The sequence below is a fragment of the Pleurodeles waltl genome, chromosome 5, assembly GCF_031143425.1.
Source record: "Pleurodeles waltl isolate 20211129_DDA chromosome 5, aPleWal1.hap1.20221129, whole genome shotgun sequence".
NCBI lineage: Eukaryota > Metazoa > Chordata > Amphibia > Caudata > Salamandridae > Pleurodeles > Pleurodeles waltl.
The window spans coordinates 12,802,998-12,825,716 of NC_090444.1; the positions used below are offsets into that span (position 1 = coordinate 12,802,998).

General features: G+C 45.2%; 1 protein-coding gene across 2 annotated transcripts in view; it reads left to right on the forward strand.

Annotated features, from left to right (window-relative positions):
- LOC138295267 (zinc finger protein 420-like) overlaps positions 1 to 20,976 on the forward strand; it is an 82,072-nt gene extending 61,096 nt beyond the window's left edge. The window contains exon 2 of one of the 2 annotated variants that reach the window (XR_011203558.1): positions 18,059 to 20,976. Coding sequence is in view for 1 of the 2 variants with exons in the window: in XM_069233457.1 (XP_069089558.1) it covers positions 1,242 to 3,023 (1,782 nt within the window). In the remaining variant the exon portion in view is untranslated. Of the gene's footprint in view, positions 1 to 832; positions 4,206 to 18,058 lie in introns of those variants that run through there. The other variant, XM_069233457.1, reaches the window with a different exon arrangement.
- Positions 20,977 to 22,719: the final 1,743 nt, after the last annotated feature.

Genomic DNA, 22,719 nt, shown 5'->3' on the forward strand with positions numbered 1-22,719 from the left:
TAAAAAGTGACTTACTTTATGAAGAATAGATGCAAATGGATACTTTCTGGTATACTAAGTATGTTATCCATGTGATTTTTACAAAATAAAAGGGATTGCCTAACACCAGACCAAAACGGAAAATGGTGCATGTGTCATTCTGTAGGTGTGCATATTTGTGGAGAAACATCTACATGCCTACAGAATGATGCAACAGTAGCCATATCACTGCACCTTTTGTTTTTCTTTTTTCTGATGTTATTGACTTTACCAAAGTGTAGTTAAAATGGTTGTAGACCTTCTGCTCCTTGAGTAGATCTAGCCAGAGCCTCAGATCTCTGGAGTTACAATTTGTGGAAGATGCTCAGATTACCTGCCTATCCCAGGCTCTCTGATAGTATAAAGGACTCCCTTGCAGCAATTGTTTGTTTCCTGCCATTATTGTGATGCTCTGTGTCGCATGGTCCATTCACTGAAAAGGCTCCATCTTGTATTATTTGTTAGGCCGTGTGATAATAGAAAGCATTCCCTTGATAAGAAGGGCGACATCTTGTTGCTATGGATTTAACATTGTAGCGTGTCGTGGGGAAAGGGTCTCTCTCACTGAACAAGGAACCTTCTCTGGTGTCTTGGTTACTCCTTAAGTCCACACTCCTTTCTAGAAGGAGATCACGGAAGGATCGTAATGCCCTTACTCTCTGCCTATTGCATCTTTACATTGAAAGTGTAATCTAGAATTTCTTCAGCGTACTTGTCTATTAGGACAATTAAATGTCTCATTAAATGCCAATAGATTTTTGTGGTGGATTCTGCATTTGAGCTTATTCAGTGTTTCTTTTTCTTATTGTAACAGGTGAAATAAATGCAGTAATAAATGAAAACGTTAAAGCCATTAAGCTTCACTTATGTAGGAAGTGATGTAAAAACAGAGTAGCTCGAAATCTCTTCCTTTGAAGGCTAATGCCTCGCCAAAGTCTTCTTCTACAGCAGAAAACCCAAACTACCCAATGAGGTCTGTACTTGAATATATATATGCATAGAAGACATAACACATTGACATACTGAAGCAAGTCTGGTGAGCTGCTCATCACGAAGGAAGAGCTAACCTGGCATCAGAAAGAACACACAGGAGAGAAACCGTATGAATATCTAGAATGTGGCAACACATTTATTAGGCAGAGAAAGAGCAAGAGAGACATCAGAAACTACATACTGGAGAAACACCATATCGATGGACTGACTGTGGAAAGGTGTTCTTTGTAATGAACGACCTAATGCAGCATCAGAGTGTCCACGTAGAGGAGAAACCACATACATGTACAGAATGTAATAAAGTGTTCGGATTGAAGCAAACTCTGAAGCATCATCAACGAATCCACACTGGTGAGGACCCGTATGAATGTACAGAATGTAATAAAGTGTTCGGAAGGAAGCAGACTCAAAAGCATCATGAACAAATCCACTCCGGAGAGAAACCGTATGAATGTTCAGAATGTGCCAAAGCATTTATAACAAATGGAGAGCTAAAGCGACATCAGAAAATCCACACTGGGGAAAAACCATATCAATGTACAGAATGTAATAAAGTGTTCGGATTGAAGAAGTCTCTAAAGCAGCATCAACAAATTCTCACTGGTGAGAATCCGTGTAAATGTACAGAATGTGACAAAGGATTTATTACCAATGGACACCGAACACAACATCAGAAAGTCCACACTGGGGAGAAACCGTATGAATGCACTGAATGTGACAAAGCATTTAAAACAAATAGACAGCTAAAACGACATCAGAAAATCCACACTGGTGAGAAACCGTATAAATGTACAGAATGTAATAAAGTGTTCGGATGGAAGAAGAATCTAAAGCAGCATCAAAAGATCCACACTGGGGAGAAACCATATAAATGTACAGAATGTAATAAAGTGTTCGGATTGAAGAAGACTCTAAAACAGCATCAACAAATTCACACTGGTGAGAAACCATATGAATGTACAGAATGTGACAAGGCGTTTATTATCAATCGACAACTATTGCGACACCAGAAAATCCACACTGGGGAGAAACCATATCAATGTACAGAATGTGACAAGGCATTTATAACAAATGGAGAGCTGAAGCAACATCAGACAATCCACACTGGGGAGAAACCATATCAATGTATAGAATGTGACAAGGGATTTATAACAAATGGAGAGCTAAAAAGGCATCAAAAAGTCCACACTGGAGAGGAACCATTCAGCTGCACTGAATGTGACAAATCATTTATTAGAAAGTCACATCTAACACAACATCAGAAAGTCCACACTGGGGAGAAACCCTATGAATGCATTGAATGTGACAAAGCATTTATAACAAATGGAGAGCTAAAATGTCATCAGAAAATCCACACAGGGGAAAAACCATATGAATGCACTGAATGTGACAAAGCATTTGTAACTAATGGAAAGCTAAAGCGACATCAAAAAGTCCACACTGCGGAGAAACCATATCAATGTACAGAATGTGACAAAGCATTTATAACGAATGGAGCACTAAAGCGACATCAGAAAATCCACACTGGGGAGAAACCATATTCATGTACAGAATGTGACAAAGCATTTATCACAAATGGAGCGCTAAAGCAACATCAGAAAATCCACACTGGGGAGAAACCATACCAATGTACAGAATGTGACAAGGGATTTATAACAAATAGACAGCTAAAGCGACATCAGAAAGTCCACACTGGAGAGAGACCATATCAATGTACAGAATGTAACAAAGCATTTCTAACAAATGGAGAGCTAAATCAACATCAGAAAATCCACACTGGGGAGAAACCATATCAATGTACAGAATGTGACAAAGCATTTGTAATTAATGGAAATCTAAAGCGACATCAAAAAGTTCACATTGGAGAGAGACCATTTAACTGCACTGAATATGGCAAGGCATTGAGAACTAATGGGGAGCTGAAGCGACATCAGAAAGTCCACACTGGGGAGAAACCATATCAATGTACAGAATGTGACAAAGCATTTATAACAAATGGAGAGCTGAAGTGACATCAGAGAATCGACTCCTGGGAGAGACTGTTTGAATGCATTGAATGTGACAAAGCCTTTTGAACAAATGGGGAGCTAAAACAACATCAGAAAGTCCACACAGGGGAATAACCATATCAATGTATTGAATCTCACAAAGCATTTATAACAAATGGAGGGCTGAAGCAACATCAGACAAACCACACGTAGAGAAATCCTAAGTATGCACAGAATGCTATAAAGTCTTCTGCAGGAAAAATAAGCTAATGCAGCATCAAAAAATCCACACAAGGGAGAAACCATTTTAATGTACAGAATGCGACTAGGTATTTTATACAAAACAACATTTATTTTGACATCAGAATGTTCACACAGGAGAGAAACTATATAAATGTACTGAATGTGACAATGCAATCATAAGAAATAGAGAGTTAATGCAACATCAAAAGTCCACCCTGTAGATTGCACTGACCGTGGCAAGGCATTTATTAGCAAGGAAGAGTTAAAACAACATCAGAAAGTCCACATTAGGGAAAATCTATATGAATGTACAGAATCAATCAATAGGTATTTATTAAGCATGGCAAGTCACCCACAAGGGTCTCAAGGCACTGGGGGAGGAGCTGGTGTCTGGAGAGACCAATCAATAGAACAGCCAAGTTTTGAGTCCTTTCCTGAACAGATGCAGAGGAAGTTTGTTACAGATCTTTGTGACCAGGTGGGAGAAGAAGCCACTGTGCCTGATGTGTCTGACTTTAGGAGTGTAAGTGAGGAAGAGGGAGGCAGAATGCAGGTGTCTGGTGGGTTGGTGAAAGAATAAGCATTCGTTGATGTAGGCCGGTTCTTCCTTGTGGAGTGCCTTGTAACTGTAGGTAGCATCTTGAACTTGCATCTCTTCTGGACTGGGAGACAGTGGAGTTTCCTGAGGTGGGGCGTGATGTAAGTCTGCTTCGGGAGGTGGTGGACTAGCTTTGTTGCTGATTTCTGTTTTGTCTGCAGTCGTCGCTGGAGGTGATCGGTGATCCCTACGTACAGAGTGTTACTATAGTCAAACCAGCTGATCACAAGGGCCTGGGTGATCATTTGTCTGGTGCTGGCGGGGAGCCATCTGAAGATCTTGCCAAGCATGTGCAGTATGAGGAAGCAGATTTTGTTGATTTGCTTCTTAATGGAGAGCTTGTTTTCCTGGACGATGCAGGTGTTACAGGCGTGGTTGGTAGGGGTGGGGGAGGGTACAATTTCTGCCAGGCACCTTGCGTTGCTTCAAGGAGAGATGTAGTTACCGAAGATGAAGACTTCTGTGTTCAGTTTGAGGCAGTTGCGCTTCAACCAGTCGGCGACATTGGCCCTGCACCTATGGAAGTTGCCTCTGGAGGTAGTGAGGCTTCTAACAAAGAATGAATGAGGCAGGTATCGTTGGCATAGGAGATGATCTTCAGCCTGGTTGAGCTAATGATGTTGGCTGGTGGGGGCGATTCATGCAAGTGTTGAAGAGGGTGGAGCTGAGGGAGGATCCTTGTGGGATGCCACAGATGATGTTCTTGGGCTTCAAAGAGTAGGGAGGGAATCTGATTTTTCTGAATTCTTCTGGTAAGGTAGGAGGTGATCCATTTGAGAGCATCTCCTTGGATTCTGATCTGGTGGAGTCTGTTCCGAAGGTGGCCGAGAGGTCAAAGAGGATAAGGGCTGAAGTCTCACTAAGGTCCTAAGAGGGCTCTGATGTCGTCATCAGCTTCGATCAGGGCGGTATTAGTGCTAGGATTGGTTTGAAGCTGGACTGGGAGGAGCTCAGGGGGCTGTTGTGCTCCAGGTGTCTAGTCAGCTGACTGTTGATCGTCCTCTTGAGGACTTTGGCTGGGAACAAGAGCTGGGATATTGGTCGGTAGTTCCTCAGTTGTTCTGGGTCTGCCAAAGGTTTTTTCAGGAGGGGTTTCACTTCTTCGTGTTTCCACTGTTCTGCGAAGGAGGCATGGTGATGGATGTGGTCTGGAAGTTTGTGATCTCCAAGCTGATCGTCTTGCTCCTGAGGTTGAAGATATGGTGGGGGCATGGATCGGTGGGTACCCCCGAGTGCATAGAGTTCATGATGGAGGTGATATCTTGCGTGGTGAGGAGGTTCCAGGTAGCGAGTCTGAGGTCAGGGTTAGTGTCATAGTGTGTGAGGATGTCAAGGCTGTCATTGGCAGATAGTTCATGTTTGAAGCCCCTGTAGATGACTGTGATCTTGTTGTAGAAGTAGTCAGCGAGTGTGTCGTACAGATCCTGGGAGGGAGTGATGATATTCTTGGTGGCCACTGGGTTGCTGAATTCCATAATGATGGCGAAGAGCTCCTTTCTGTGGTTTGAGCTGGTCTCTATGTGGCGTGTGAGTGCGCTTTTCTTTGCTTGTTTAAGGAGGAGGTGGTACTGGCTGCTCTGGATCCTTACAGCTGTGCCATCTTCTTTCTAGCCAATGACATTCTCATTTAGAGTTCTGAAGTTACGGGTAAACTAGTTGACCCTCTTTCAGGATCTTCTGATCTTGGTCGACTTGGTGGGGGTAACCGTCGAAGCAGTCTGTGATCCAGTCCGAGAAATTCCTGATGGCCTGTTTCAGGTCGGGAGCTATGTTCGGTCGATTGGTATGGAGAGTGAGGAACCAGGAAAGATAGAATCCCCTCCCGGGGTCTCCTTCCCAGCGGTGGAGGGACACCCTAGTCCTCAGGGTCCGTATAGCAGAGAGTACACAAATCAAGCGGATTCACCAACTGGAGGAATAAAGAGAAGTTTATTACATGGATTATAGCTCGAGCTAATACAGAGTCCCAGGACAGTCAAGTGACTATCCTACGGAGGCTGCCCCTTCACTCTGGGGCACCCAACCTTATATACACACAAAACTGCTTAGTCAGAGGACAACTCCACCCCTAGCGTATTCAAGGTCCTCTGCGGCCTTCAGAATATTTCAGGGATACATGTGTGGTGGGAGAAGGTACAGATGCAGCTGGCAGGAGGTGGCAACGACCTGACAAACCTGTTCTGGCAGTTACTGATTAAGCACAAACATTCTTGGAACTACGGTTAGAACAAGTAAATTACAGCGATAAGCAGATTGCAGCCCAAGGCTGTGAACACAAGGTCAATCATCAAAGTTCAGGAGGTTTGTCGAGCACATGGCAACATAATAAAGATAAACAGATGCCTAGCAGCTATGGTGTATGATTAGGTTTATGTAAATTTTCTCAAGAGTGTTGTTCCAGTGCTCCTCTGAGACAGTCTTCCAGTTGTGCTGAGGTGCCTTGCGTGGTTTGGCTTTGGTTTCCGTGGCGTTGTGCCCTGTGATGATGAAGTGGACGATGGAGTGGTCGGTCCAGGTGAGTTCTGTGACATGGTGTTTATTGATTCTTTCGCTGGAGGTGAAGTTTGGGTCAGGCGTGTGCCCTGTGATGTGTGTTGGGTCAGTAACGAGTTGGTGGAGGCTGATGTTGCTCATGTCTTCTATAAGGTTGTCAGTGCTGTTGTCTCTAAGGTCGTACATGTGGAAGTTGAGATCTGCTAAGAATACGTAGTGTTCAGAGACTGTGGCGAGCTGGGCGATGAAGTCTGAGGTGGCATGGCAGAACCTGGGGTGAGCTCCTGTAGAATGGCAAAGTGTACTTAATGAAGTAACCATATGAATGTACAGAAAGTGACAAGGCATTTATAAGAAGGGCACAACCAATGTACCATCAGAAACTCCACCCTGGGGAAGAACCATATAAATGTACTGAATGTGACAATTCATTCATTTGCAGGGCCCATCTGACACAATAACAATAAGTCAAGATAGAGGAGAAAGTCATGACGATGGAGAATGAATATCACTGCACTCAATGTGGCAAGGCATCCTTTACAAAGTCAAAGCTAATGCAACATCGGAAAGTCATTACTAGTGGGACATGTGTCCCCCACACAGGAGCGACCCCATAGGAATGTACTGAATGTGACAAATCAATCATTACAAAGGGACTATTAATGCAACATCTAAAATTCCACGCTGGGAAGTAACTGATGCAATAAATGTGACCAGGTGCTGATCAGATAGTCATATTGGCAGATACAACATTTTCTTGCAAAGCATTTTTTCACAGGAGAAACCTAACGTGTCAACATGCATTCCAGGGAGAAACTGTATCTGTCTTTATTGTGACAAGACATTCATTACAAAGGAATAATTAACGCTTGATCAGAAATTATACACAAAGGAGAAGCCATTTGAAAATTATAAATGTGAAAAGGCATTTCCTACCAGACACTCTGAGGCATGAAAAGACCACCAGTGTTTAAGATGTACTGATTGGAATATCTTTCATGTGAAACAGTCACCAGTTGCTATGTCAAAAAATCCACACCTGCACACAGATATAGGAGATGAAGTACCTGAACAAAATGTGAAACAAAGGAAAAGAAATAGACAGTCATCATAGGTGCCAAAGGATTAGTCAGGAAAAGGTCCCAGGACAACTTACCTCTTTCCCACAGAGGTGACGTGCAAATTTCAGAGAGTATTAAACTTCGACAGAATGCAGATGTTATAGAAAGCAACAGCCAGATTTCTTTCTCTGTTCCTAGTCTACTATGGAATAAGGACTATTTTGGCTTTGTAGTGATAAGATCTGGCTCTGCCTATTTCCTCAGTTATGTGTGATTTGTTCTGCAAGGTCCTCATAGCCACAGTTTTGGGGGCATTGTGTGTTATTTAGGATCTTATATTCTTGCATTCTTGCTGTTTATGGCTGATATTTTATTTCTTTCATTAACATTACTGCCTGGGGAGGACAAGTGGAGTTTTGGGGTTGGTTGGAAGTCAGAAGCCACTGGCCTTAGAGGTTTGCAGCCCCCGAAGTTTGTGTGCGTCTGGTTTATGGTTTCATGTGGGACAGGAGCTGCCACCCTTTGTACAGACTTTGCAGGACAGTTTGCTGGACAACCTGTGAATAAGAGGCCTCTACTTAGAGCAGTGATTGCAATCTCCCATATCACATATAGGCAACAACAGTACTCTTTCTGCTTCTGTACAGTGTATTTTCTTAACTTGCTGATCTGTAATAAATTGAACATCTGCTGAAAGTACCGGCAGCAATCTTAGATGTTTGAACACTGTAAACCTTCTTATACCGTACGGTGTAAGTAGTTAGTTACTTTAACGCACTCTAATGTTCATTCAGGCCATGCCCGCACAGTAGAAACAAAACAAATGAATAAATCTGTTTTCCTGAATAGGGAAAGAGCAATCAAAGGTTTTGAGCCTGATTATGATCTTGGCGGAGGCGATTACTCAGCCCCAAAGGTGACAGATATTCCGTCCGCCTTACTACAAGTTCCATTATATCCTATGGAACTTGTAACACAGCACACTGTATATACGCCACATTTGGGATCGAGGAATCCCCTCCGCCAAACCACTTCTCAACCATAAACACACTGGATCCGATTCACTTACATCTGTACTCAAGACAGAATCTCCACTCCGAGTGCAGAGATTCCATTCGGGGCCAGAGTGTACTCTCCTCACTCGGAGTGAATCTCTGCACTCGGGCGGATTTCAGCCCTGGGTGGCGAGATTCAGTCCTGAGTGTAGACGTAAAGATACTACTTGTAACTTACCTTTGTGAATACCTAAAAGTTGTAAACTTAAACTTTTGTTCTAAACTTGGACCAAAAGTGCAAGTTTACCTTTGTGAATCAGGCGCACTGCAAGAGAGGCATTGTAATCAATGTTATCAACTCTATACCCACGAACTTAGATTGAGGGGTCTACAATGTCACTGCTGAGTGTGGTGATGGGATAACGCATCCAGTGATTTCTCCTGTTTACAAAGCTGACTCATGGTCACTGTGCAGCTTGACAAAGCCCTTTTCCTGTTTCCTGTTCCCGAGCCAACTACAGTTAACTGTCATGACAAACAGCGCTGTTCCACACTCCTGTCCGAACTGGTATCTAACTAGGCACCCACCTAATAACAATGATAAAAAACAAAATATTACGGAACTGAATGGGCCGATTTGGTGACCGTAGAGCCACAGCCGGAAGAATACAAAGATTAATCCTCAGGCCATGAATGGACAGAAGGGGCAATTGAAAGGTCATTGTTTCACATTCCTGAAGACATTGATACTTGGATAGAAACTGTTAAAAACTGGAAGCTTCTCTTCACTTGTTTATGAAAGGTGAACTGTTGTTAATTTCACAGTGAACAAGGCTTTCTCTTGTGCTTTAAAGATTGTAAAAGAGGGAGGCACTCAGTGTGTGTTAGAAAAGGTCCCCCCCACCATTCACCAGCTGCTAATCCTCGAATAACCACCCACACTCTAAAGACAAGTTACATCTCTCATCGATATGAAAGAAGGACAGACGTCTAACACTACTGTTATATCTAACACTGTGGAGCGTCACATGAGTCTGGGCAACGATGTGATTGATGCCAGTTCATCCACCCTGAGGCTAGACTGTAATGCTCAGCTAAGGTTACTCATGTGGGTAGGGGTTTGTTTGAAGGGCTGTTCGGGCGACTATTACTAGAACACAGGTGGCCCAGTGTTTGATGTCAGAAATACTTCTGATCTGACAGGTCAGCTTAGCAGAAAGAGAGGGTCAAAACTGCAAATACAGCACATATGGCTGGGGCCGGCCCTGGACATACGATGAGGCTGCTTACCTGGAACTTGAGAGGGGTGAATGAATATCACAAGGCCCAACTGGTGATTGCATACCTCAATAGACTTGAGATGGATTTTACATTAATTCAGGAGATGCATGCTGCTTATGTGAGAGTTAATCATTTTTCAAAAATCTGGAGCTCGTACCTATGAGAGAGGCCTCTTTTTGCATGGTTAGCCCCCAACCTTTTGCCTGGAAAATGATGTGGTTTCAAAATTGTAAGTGCCCTAGGCCCCTGCTAAACAGGTTCCCTGGACCAGATCTCTTCCCTAAAACTGTAATATGTATTGGCACTTCAGTCCTCTCTGTAAGTCCCTAGTAAATTGTACCCCTGGTACCTAGGGAATGGGTACTGAAGAGGACCCCCAGAGCTGCTGCACCCATTGCGACACTCTGAGAGGCCCCACACCAGCCTCATGCAGACCTCCATTGCAGGTATATGACCAGGTCTATTTAAAAGTTAAATCCTCAACATGGCACTCACCAAGAGTGCCTCATCTACTAACACTGCATGCACTACAGGTAAGTCACCCTTCTAGCACGCCTTGGGGCACTATAATGCATGTGAGGGGATATATTTGCAAGACCAAATACGCCCCTTCTGTGTCTTTACCAAACCTAAAGGCATACTAAGTGTACAGGGGAGCCATAGCAAGCACATGTGCTGGACACTGGTTGTTAGGAGTTCCCCAGTTACGTGATGGCTACTCTTAACCCTATGTTTGTTTGGTACCAAACAGCTCAGAATAAGAAGTCCTCAGTGCTGGATTTATTATACCATGTACCCAGGGGCCACCTTAGAGGTGTGCCTTTAAAACCTACACCACCCTGGCAGGGTTGCTGGCTAGTCCAAACTGGCCTGCCACAACCAGACACAATTCTGGATCCCCGGGGTGAGTGCTTCTGCCCTCTGGGACAAAACACAAAGCCTTTCCTGGGTGGAGGTGTCACACCTCCTCCCCCAGGAGTGTGCCCTGCACTGTCAGGAAGCTTCAAAGTCCATGCTGCCTTTGAAGCACCATTCCAGCAATTTACTGCTAGCAGCAGATGGCCACCCCACTTTTTGCGAGAGGAATGGTGGTAAAACACACAAAGCTTAAGGGGAGTGACCACCTTCAGATGAAGTGGCCACTCCATTTCATTTTCCTCCATCTCGGATGGCAGGAAAATAGCCAACCAGGGTTAGGGATGTGACCCTTTCCCACAGGAAGCGGTCACATAGTGGGTGTAGCCAGTCAGAGGTAAGTGGCTCATTGGTCGTTACCAGGAACTCCCCGTAACACCCACTAAATACATTAATTTAGTAGGCATCCCTAGACATGGAAATCAGATTCCATGGACACAAGAAGGCCAGCAACAAAGAAGACCAAGACTTCCAAGAACAGAAGTCCTGAAAAGGCACCAAACCCTGCCTGCCACACCCAGGACTCAACAATTGCCACTAAGGGGTCGACTGGACATTGGACAGACTCTAAGAAGCCCCAGAGGATCTCCACCTTTCTAAAAATCACCAAGAACCTTCAAGTGAAGGCATCACTCCCTGCAACCTGCAGGAAAGAAACCAGTGAAGTCCAGTTCACTGACCGGCACCTGACCAATGAGCTGAACTTAGCAGCCTGACCATCTTCCACCCCACAGGCTCGGTGGACAAACCCTGCAAGTGTGCCAAGTTTGGTGGCACTGCGACCTCCAATGGCAGAGATGTGCCATACGCTGGGGAACTGGAACCTCAATGCCGGACACCCAGAAGAAAAGTCCACTCTGGACTCTCTGAGGACCAGAAGCAAGCACCAGTCAAAGGACTTCAGGACACCCAAGAACCACTACCAGAGTGGTCCTGCTGTCCTACAATACAACCTCAGTGACCTACACCTGGCTACAGAAACACCTTGACGCACGACCCTTAGCTGACCTCCTGCTTTGCACCCGGCCTCTCTGGTCCCTGCATCGGAGAACCAGTTGTGCTGGGGTTGCTAACCCCTTGTGAACTCGACCCTCCAAGGGGACCCACTGAACTTACCTCTATGCCCCCCTGTGCAGTCTGTTTCTAAATGGTTCCCTTCCCTGTGGCTCACAAACTCCAAGACATTCAGCCACTGCTCTTGCCAGAACCGGGATTTGGCTTAACTTCTCCAGCTGGGCTACAGGACATCTCAATGACCTTGACTGAGAAACAAAAGGTGACACTTGTGAGAGCATTGCCTGATTTTAAATGCAATTTTAAAGTTTTCTCTCATTGATTCCTATGGTGTGTGATTACGCACATAAAAAGAACATGTTCTAAACTTTGAAAAAACATAACTTAAAAAGTACTTACCTGATTTTGATGATCTTGGTCTTAAAATGTTATAAAAATCTGATGTAGTTTTCTAAATTGGTCTTGATTTACTCTTCTGAGTGTGTGTCCACATTAATTGATGCTGTGAGTATAACAATTGCTTAGCAAATCTCCTGGATTAGCCTAATTGCTCAACCAAGCTACCACACAAATAGAGCATTAGGTGATCTATTTTTGCCTCTGGATACAAGGGAGTGGTTGCTCTGAATCTCTGCCAGTGTACATTGTTTTTGTACACTATATAGAGAGCCAGCTTCCTACAGTACCTCTATTTCTATTCCTATTCCTCCTTCGCTAGGAAAGTGGCCATATTGGTTGAACGAGGTTTGTATTTTAGGCCTCTGGACACATTCTGTGATGTAGAGGGCCACTGTGTGGTTGTGCAGGGTTTGCTGGGCTCAATAAGTATGGCTCCAACTTTAATTCACTGTATATTAGGATTACTGAGAGATAGAACGTCATGCCATGAGCTAAAGATATCATTGCTAGAGTGAGAATATAGCCCTAAATAGGCTAGAATTCGGTGGTGCAGCGGACAGTAGAATTTCTAGATAGGTATGCTGGTGTACTTGTGTAATTTACCTTCTTCGGGGCCTCATTGTGGAAGACGCCAGTGGTCCAGTGAGACTGCTTTTTTTGGACGGCACTGTGCCTACTGGAAAGGGTAGCTCGGATCTCCCCCAACCCTGGTGGAAGAAGGACTTGAGCATCCAGCCCTTAACGTTTTGTCCATTCCAGCCGGTTCTACAGATACAGGTGTTGCGTAGAGTGATGCTCCTCACCGCAGAGTCATCTTTTTTCTGGAGAACCCACACCAGAGACACAGAGGTGTGAGGTTTCTCACCTGACTATAATCAGCCCATCAAAGGTGTAATCAGGAAAATACCAATAGGTAGGAATTGCCAAAGGGTTTTCTCCTCTTTCACAACACAGTCTGCTGTCCCACCCATCACTCCTACCATCCACCAAATGATAGTGCTGCGGAAGACCAATGAGCAGATCCTAACTAACTAAAATGCCTCATGGACTAACAGAAGGAGCCCTGTCTCAACTCCCCTCACTTCTGTGTCAAGATCTATGTTGTTGTCGGAGAGTAGGGTCTTCATATAAGAGTCATACAGGTACGAGATATCTTCTTTATTTCATGTTAGGTTCTTATGTTATAGGAACAGCAGGTGGGTCCTGTCAGGGTCCCATCCTCCTTCCAACTGTCCCTATCTGCTATACAACCACTCAAACCACACTAAGGTAACGCCTCTTTTTGTATGGCCACCACCAAGTTTTTCAACTGATGCTGGTGCTTTTTCGACTCAGGAGTGCACTGAGGCCTGCTAACTAAGACCTCCTTGCCAGTGCCCTGACCCCAAAACGTGTATGTTGAATTGGCTTGTACCGAATTGGCATAATCTAACTTAGCTGTAAGTGCCTAGTATATGGTACCCAGGGCTTGTAAATTAGAGGGTCACCCCAGAGATTGCAGCACTGGTTGTGCCACCCTGAGTGTGACACAAGTAAAACGAGTCTTCCCAGTCCACCATTGCAGACTGGAGGAGCAGTTTTAAACTGCTGGCCCACCTTTTGTCATTTGAAATAATGGCAAAGCCAAATCGCCCCCCATTCTATGTGTAAGTCACCCCTATGGCAGGCCTAGTGAGCCCCAAGCCAGGGTGTAGCATATTTCATGGGTAGAGCATGTATGTTTTGACAGTAAAAATGTGAATCTGACGTTTTTACTGTGGTAAGTTTCAGTCACCCAAATGGCGAGTGCAGAGTTACACGTAGGCCCCTCAGCTGTGCTAACTCTGGAACAATAGAGCATAAATAAACTTTGTCTTTTATTTCATTTTCTGTGCCAACTTCTTCCTATATGGTCTGAGGACTTTGTGCAGAGAAGGGTGAACCCCTTGCACTAGTAGGCCTTGCTGAGGCTTACTTCAACAAATTGGCACCCGAACAGGGACTCATCGGCGACTCGGACGCCCAACGGATTGGTCGCGACAAAGGATTGGGATCTCGCTGCGGACGATCAATGCCTGAGGAGACCCGAGTCTTGGCAACCACAGCGTTTTTCCCTTCCTTCTGACTTGACCATCCAGGTGGCGCCGGTCCTCGACTGAGATCCTTTTTGTTCATTCGTCATGCAGTGGCCATTTGGTCGATTTTAGAACTTGGCAGTTGGAACCTGGACACCCTGTGATTGGTAAAAGCCGTTTTACGGCACTTGCTGTGGGTTTTGATGCCTTTGTTTGGTAATGAAGTTTAGCACTACTTACTGTGGCTCTCGTGTTTTGGGTGACTAGTCAATTTGTGTCTTTTGAATTGATATATAAATTGCAATTTATATAGGCAGGTAATGAGGAGAATTTTCTCCAATTTAATTTTGATTTGAACGGCACCATAAGTGCTACTTTGATTATAATACTGCATATTCTGCACTATTTTTGGCATGCCTGTTTTCAGCGCACTTCGTAGGATGTGTTGCTTTTGTAATGGTACCACTTTGAGACTGGAAGAATCGCAACCGGCACCCACAGAGGGGACGCCCAATAGAGATATGTATGTTAAATATGGTCTTTCTTCTATAAATGTACAGCACATTATGGAATAAATACACTTGTGCGGATCCTGAGTTACGTCGGCCTATGCATGGGTCATTTGATTTGCAAAAGATTGAGTATGGGGAACAATGTATGTGTAAGCGAAGGTCTAGGCAAGATATGTTTGACTGTGTACGAATGTGGGAGAAAGAAGTGCGTGGACGACTGAAGCGTGAGCAAGCCTTGCTTGAGAAAGAGCAGCTGAAGGATGTATATGTGAAAGCATTGGAAATGAGAAAGAAAGAAATAAATTACTTAAAGGAGCTAGAAGAGAAAGAACGTAAATTACAGGTAACTGGCCAATACACCGTTAGGCAACCTCTCTATCCTAGCCTTAATAAACCACACAATTATTTTTTGTTACTAGATCGCCCTCCACCTCCGTATGTTGTTCCTTCTGCCCCTCATGAGTTAGCTAAGGCCTCCGGTTCGGAGCAACAGAAGATGCGAGACAGTCGCTCTATGTTGCCTGCTGACCGTGCGTCTGAGCTTAGATCTATTGCTCTGGATCAATTCGTAGCGTTGTCTCTGCTTCTGAACTTTTAGACAACATGAAAGGGTGGACGGAAAAGGAGCAGCTATATTTTACTGAGGCATTTGGCACAGAAGTTATTGAACTATATTGGAAATATTCTGATGAGTTAGAGCCCGATGATGTAGCAGCTGATCATAAGCAAATGCATGATGGTATTTTAGTTTTCTCCCAGGTGGCTGATGCAATCCGTCGTTTGGTGAAATTATGTGTTGTGGCAGTCCGTTTGCAAGAGGAGAAAAGGGCTGTGGACATAGTTGCACGGACATCTCAGACCGGCGGGGTGCAAGCTTCCATCTTTGGAACAGATAAGACTATGATAGTTCACGCGAAACCAATGCGGAAGGCCGCGCCTTTGTATGTTCCTCCTAAAGGATTGAGTACAAGTGATGATAAAACTTCTGTTGATGCTAAGGGTTATTTTCTTTATAATTGGGGTATACTCCTTGGAATAGGGCAGATGTAATGGCACTTAAAATAGCATTACCTGACCCGCGGAAAAATACAGCCGCCTTTTATGAGAAAGTTGAGGGAGCAATTCGTTCTTGTACTATGACTTTGGACAACTTGATTCTTTTGTTTTGCCTGAAGGTGTGGCTCTCATACAATATGTCGATGATAATTTGTTGGCAGCTGATACCCCTGAGCAATGTGAAAAGTGCACTTTGTCCTTACTTTCTTTTCTTGCTTCACACCATCATAAAGTGTCACAAAAGAAATTGCAATATTGTAGACCAAAGGTAACCTATTTAGGTCACCTTTTGTCTAAGGAGGGCCGTGCTCTTACATCAGATCATATTCAAGCAATTTTAGACACACCAGTACCCTCTACTCAGAAAGATGTTTGTGCATTCCTTGGTCTTACTTACTTTTAGGCAATGGATATTATGGTTTTCACACATTGTCAAACCTTTGCTAGCACTTTTGACGAAAGATACTCCAATGCCCCTCCCATGGACAGATGAATATGAGACTGCTTTCCGGCAGCTATGACAAGCCCTTTGTTCAGCACCAGTGTTAGGTACTCCAGATTACACGAAGCCTTTTGCACTTTACGTACATGAGAAAGATGGATGTGCATTGTCAGTTTTAGTACAGACACATGGCGATAAGCAGCGTCCCTGTGCATATTTTTCAGCAGTACTTGACCCTGTCGCTCGAGCGTTGCCTGGGTGTTTTCTTTCAGTTGCCACATCAGCTGTGTCAATACGTCAGAGTGAAGGGATAGTTTTGTCACATAAGCTGTTGGTGTTAGTACCCCATGCGGTTGATGGTCTTTTAAATTAAACAAAGACACAACATTTAACTAGCGCTCGCATGACAGGATATGAATTGACATTGCTGGCTCCTCACATTACACTGAAGAGATCTGCAACACTAAATCCAGCCACTTTGTTGCCATATCCGGTGACTCAGCCTCAGTCACAAGAAACATATGATTGTATATTCCTTACCGAAGAACAGACAAAGGGTCGTATTGATTTGCAAGATACGCCCCTTCCAGATGTAGACAGGGAATTGTGGGTTGATGGGTCTTGTTTGAAGTTGCCAGACTGTACGACTTCAGCTGCATATGCAATCACCACGATACACACGGTAGTGGAGACAGCTCATATACTACAGAAGTCAGCTCAAGCGGCTGAACTAATAGTTTTGACACAAGCATGTGAGCTTAGTACTGACTTATGTGTGAACATTTATACAGACAGCCGCTATGCTTTTGGAGTGGCTCATGATTTTGGTTTGCTTTGGAAGGAGAGAGGCTTTCTCACATCCCACGGGATGCAGATAATGCACGGAGAATTAGTGCATAACCTCTTGACTGCATTGACATATCCAAAGAAACTAGCTATTGTGAAATGTAGTGCACACAAGAAAGTGACCGATAAGATAGGGCAAGGTAATGCTCTTGCGGACCGCATAGCACGTGGGACTGCGATGCAGCGAAGTACTACTTCTATGTATGTAGTGAAGTCACAAGCTGAACGTTGGCATAATGCTAGACAAGACGTATTAGATATACAGAAATCTGCTTCTGTGAAAGAACGTGAGCAATGGTCTGAAGAAGGAGAATTGGATGATGAGGGCTGTTGGCGGAATAAGCAGATGGATAAATGGAAATTGCCTATAGCTTTTGTACAACCTATGGTTCAGATGGCACATGGGCTGGCACATGTTGGAGCTTCAACAATAACGAAGTTGCTTACGCAAGTTTGGGAGCATCCAGAAATTTCCAGTACATCTAAGAGAGTAGTACAGTCTTGTTTGATCTGTTTACAATACAATCCTGGAAAAGGGACACGTACTCCTGCGGGAGGGTTTGCTACACCGGCTGCACCTTTTGAAGTTCTACAAATGGATTATATTCAGCTTGAACGCTGCAACAATTTAAAGTATGTCTTGGTGGTGGTATGTGCCTTCAGTAAATGGATAGAGGCGTACCCCACAAAGGATAACACTGCCATTACCACAGCAAAGGTGCTTTTGAAAGAATTGTTCCCTAGGTTTGGTGTTTGCAGACTTTTATGGAATGATAACGGACCCCATTTTGCTGGGGAAGTTATTAAGTATGTCCTGAAAGGATTAGGGATCAAACAGAAGTTCCATGTGGTTTTCCATCCACAATCAGCAGGGTTGGTGGAAAGGTATAATGCTAATTTGAAGCTCAAGTTAGCGAAGATACAGGTTTCCACATCCTTAACTTGGCCGGATGCATTACCGTTGGCATTATTGTCTATTAGGTCTGTGCCACACTCTCGAATTGGCCTTACTCCCTAAGAAGTGGTGTTTGGAAGGCCAATGAACATTTGGGGAGTTCCTAAGCCAAATTCTGTATATGATGTACCTTGTGTCGTGATGAATGATTATTTGGCACAGTTAACCGACAATTTGGTTTCTATTCATCAACAGGTTCGAGAAGCACTTCCTGACAGATCTACAGGTGAAGGCCATGAACTCTGACCTGGTGACCAGGTGATGATTAAGTCCTTTGAAATATCAAGCAGCTTGGAACCAAGGTGGCGAGGCCCAGAACAGGCGCTCCTTGCGACAAGGACAGCAGTTCGAGTGACGAACCAAAAGAATTGGGTCCATAGTACTCACTGCAAGAGAGTGCTACCTACCTTGGTGGAACCTGCTGTGCTGACCGATCATCGAGAGATTTTGACTACGGAGAAAGGCCGTGCTATATCACCTGACGAATCTGCGGAGTTCTTCCCGGACCATACGACTTCTGGAGTGTTGCGATATAATTTGAGACCGAGGAAAGAATCAGAATTTTTTTTTTTTTAAACTGGTTGAGCTACCGCCCTGGGTTAGGGAAACGGAGAGCCAATGTGGCAAGGGGGTGGATCAGCCATGCATTAGAGTAGTGACACCCGTCTTGGCCCGTGGTGAAGAAATCAGCGGCTGCCCAGGGATAAGAGCTCCAACGATTGTTTTTAATTAATTTCTGAAAGGGTCGATTATCACTGTTGCTAAAATGAATAACAAACTGATCATTAGTATTATGGGGTTTGTTGTTGTTTTGGTGGTTATAGAAATAATCACCTGGTTTGTTGAAAAGAAGGCTCCTGCTCGTGAGTTTTTTTGTTGCCACTATTCCAGTACCAGAGGATCACTATTACTTTACGCTTCCCTATCAGGAGCAGAAGCACCGGCAATCATACTTCGATAATACTTTCATTCAGATGTTGCGTCATACTCATAATGCTACAAATACTACTAACTGTTGGGTATGTGGAATGATACCTGCGCATCAAAAGAAAGGAGGAACACCTTTCCTTCCTCTTCCTTTTTCACACAATGGTTCTTGTCAAGCTTGGTACACACTTTTGTTTGCATCTGGAAAACGTACAGAGGGCGGACTTTTTTTTTTTTTTCCCGCCTTAATAAAGTATGCTATTAAGACAAAGATGGGTATCCCCAAGCCAAAGGAACTAAATGGGAATGGGAAGAGTATCAACTGGACAATGTTTCAATACCATATGTCTTCACAAATATAAGAGACTCTGACAAGAAAGAACAATTTGTGATTTCTGTTACAAAAACTAAAGCAGATTTATGTATATGTAGCATTGGGAGAATTCCAGTGGGATAAGCGATTGTACCTTGAATTTAACTATTGAGGGTGTAAATAATAGTAGTTTTACAGCTTCACATAATACATATTTTGTTTGTGGTAACTATGGATATTACCAACTACCTGTTGGGTGGTCAGGTGTGTGTGTAATGATTGCAATATTTTTCACATGCTACATCTGTATTCAGTGTGGTCCAATGTTCTGCTCCATGTGTATTACTGCTTGTATGCCTACTAAAAGAAATATTACAGAAATGAAAGCACAGCACATGTTAGATAAGGAAATAGCTGAAATGATGAGCATAAATATACAAGATGAATATTTAGATTATCCCAGAAAGACGAATGTCTTCAGCTAATGCTGAAAGGGTCTTCTGTTGTAGTTTAGCAGCGATTAGATTGGCCAGTTTCTCAGTGTGTTTGACTGTGTCTACTGAGTTCCTACTAAACAGGACCCTAGTAGTTATGCTCTCTCCCTTAAATTATGGTTCTTGCATACTGGTAACCCAGTATTTCACCCACAATTAGCATACTGGTGCCCCCTTATAAGTCCGTAGAATATGGTACTTGGGTACCCAGGGTATTGGGTTCCCAAGGGATCCCTATGGGCTGCAGCATATCTTTGGCGACCCGTAAGGAGCCCATGCAAAGGCTTCTGCAGGACTGCCATTGCAGCCTGCGTGAAAAGGTGCATGCACCCTTTCACTGCCATTTACACTGCACCAGGTCACTTACAAGTCACCCCTATAGCAGGCTCTCCAGCCCTGAGGGCAGGACACAGAGTACCTGTGTGTGAGGGCACCCCTGCACTAGCAGAGGTGCCCCCACGACCTTCAGGACCATTTTCCTGGACTTCGTGAGTGTGGGGGGGCATTTTACGTGTGTACTGGACATAGGTCACTACCTATGTCCAGCTACATAATGGTAAATCCGAACATAGGCATGTTTGGTATCAAACATTTTAGAATCATATCCCAAACTTTTGCAAGCATTGGTTGTATGATCCCATGCACTCTGGGGGCTCCTTAGGGGACCCCCAGTACTGCCATTATAGCCTTCGGAGGTTTTCCAGGCAGCCCCAGCTGGTGCCACCTAACAGACCGGTTTCTGCCCTCCTGTTGCTTGGAAAGCTTGAGCCCAGGAAGGCACTACAAAGGATTTCCTTTGGAAATAGGTGTTACAGGCTTGGGAGGGGAAGCCTCCCCAAGCCACTGGAAATACTTTGAAGGGCACATTTGGTGCCCTCCTTGCATAATCCACTCTACACCTGTTGAAGTAATCCTCAGCAAGGCCTACTAGTGCAAGGGGTTCACCCTTCTCTGCACAAAGTCCTCAGACCATATAGGAAGAATTGGGCACAGAAAATGAAATAAAAGACAAAGGGGGTCATTCTGACCCTGGCGGTAATTACCGCCATGGCGGAGGTCGGCGGTAGCACCGCCAACAGGCTGGCGGTGCACTGCTGGGCATTCTGACCGCGGCGGTTCAGCCGCGGCCAGAAACGGAAAGTCGGCGGTGTCCCGCCGACTTTCCGCTGCCCTTGAGAATCCTCCATGGCGGCGGAGCGCGCTCCGCCGCCATGGGGATTCTGACACCCCCTACCGCCATCCAGTTCCTGGCGGTTCTCCCGCCGGGAACAGGATGGCGGTAGGGGTGCCGCGGGGCCCCTGGGGGCCCCTGCAGTGCCCATGCCAATGGCATGGGCACTGCAGGGCCCCCAGTAAGAGGGCCCCAAAAAGAATTTCAGTGTCTGCCTAGCAGACACTGAAATTCGCGACGGGTGCAACTGCACCCGTCGCACCTTCCCACACCGCCGGCTCAATTCTGAGCCGGCGTCCTCGTGGGAAGGGTGTTTCCCGCTGGGCTGGCGGGCGGACTTTCGGCGGTCGCCCGCCAGCCCAGTGGGAAAGCCAGAATGACCGCCGCGGTCTTTCGGCGGGAACCGCGTGGCGGGCGGCGACCGCCGTCCGCCACAGTCAGAATGACCCCCAAAGTTTATTAAACCTCATGAGGTGGTACTACAGTTCAAACAGCACCCTTCGGTAAGGTTTGAAGTAGCACACTGAACTGAGAGAGCATGGTCCTTTTATACCCACACAGGGGCTAAAAGGAGGTGGTACAATTATAGAAGCAAAACTTCTATACATATAAGGTCATGTGGAAATGCAAAGTCGACAGGTAGGAGGGGCTAACACTTTTCAAGGACTAACAGCTGCAGACTTTACTGGGCATGTGCGAAAGTGGGAGATACTAAATATAACTTGTCACTAGGCAGATTTTCAAGAGTAGTTAACAGAAAGGTAGGACAGAGCACATGGTGAGCACATGGCAGCATGTGGCAGAGAAAATGGCTGCCATGAATACAAAATGGATTCCGCGAAATGTTCACAATAGTTGCCAAATACAAGATGTCTTCTGCTAATGCTTAATCTAATTGCTGCTAAACTACAACCCACCGGTTCAGGAACCACCAGACCCTGCTCTGGTGCAAAACTGGACAAAGGAAAGGGGAGTGACCACTCCCCTGTCCATTACCACCCCAGGGTTGGGGCTCAGTGCTCCTCCAGAGGGTCCCTGGGCTTTGCCATCTTGGATTCCAAGTTGGCAGAGAACTCTGGGAGCATCTAAGTGGCCAGTGCCAGCAGTGATGTCAGAGCCCTCTCCTGATAGGTGCTTACCTAGTTAGCTGACCAATCCCCCTTTCCGGGCTATTTAGGGTCTCTCTCTTGAGTAGTTCTTCAGATCCAGATTGCAAGACTCCAGCAGGAATCCTCTGCACCCTCCACTTCACTTTCTCACAGAAGAAACAGCATCTAAATCCTCCAGGATCTCAACAAACTGCAACAAAGAAGCAAAGACGACTTTTGCAACATTGTATCTTCAGGACCTGCCAGCAACTGCAACTGTTTCCCGGTCGTGCATCCTCAGAGGACAGCCTGTCTTCAGCCTGCACCAGAAGAGTGAAGGAATCTTCCTTTGGGTGAAGGAGTCACTCCCCTGCTTCTGCGGGCAACTACTCCAACGACAACCGGCTGTGTGGATTCCCCCTCCTGCTGAGCTGTGTGGATCCTCCATAACAGGTGGTGGACTGAAGTGATCCCGACGGTCCTGAAGTCCTACTGTTCAACTTTGGTGGAGGTAAGAGCTTGCCCCCACACACAAGACAGTGCCCCCATTGCACCACATGTTTTGCAGTTGCCAAGGCTTTTTGGCATCCTTCCATGAATTTCTTCATGCACCGAGCAGCTCCCACCCCCAGCACTCTATCCTACGACGCACATCTTCCTGAGTGGTTCTCCGGCGGCATGGGAGCCTTTGTCGTAGTGCTGCATGGGCCTCTGTTTGTATCTTTCCTTTGTCTCCGTGCTGTGGGACTCCTCTGCATGCTGTCTGGTCTTCTGTGGGCTCTCTGAGTTGCTGCGAGACCCTCTGACTTCCCCTCCTGGGTAGAGTCCACCTGGTCGTTCTTGGTCGCCATTTTCCGCTAACC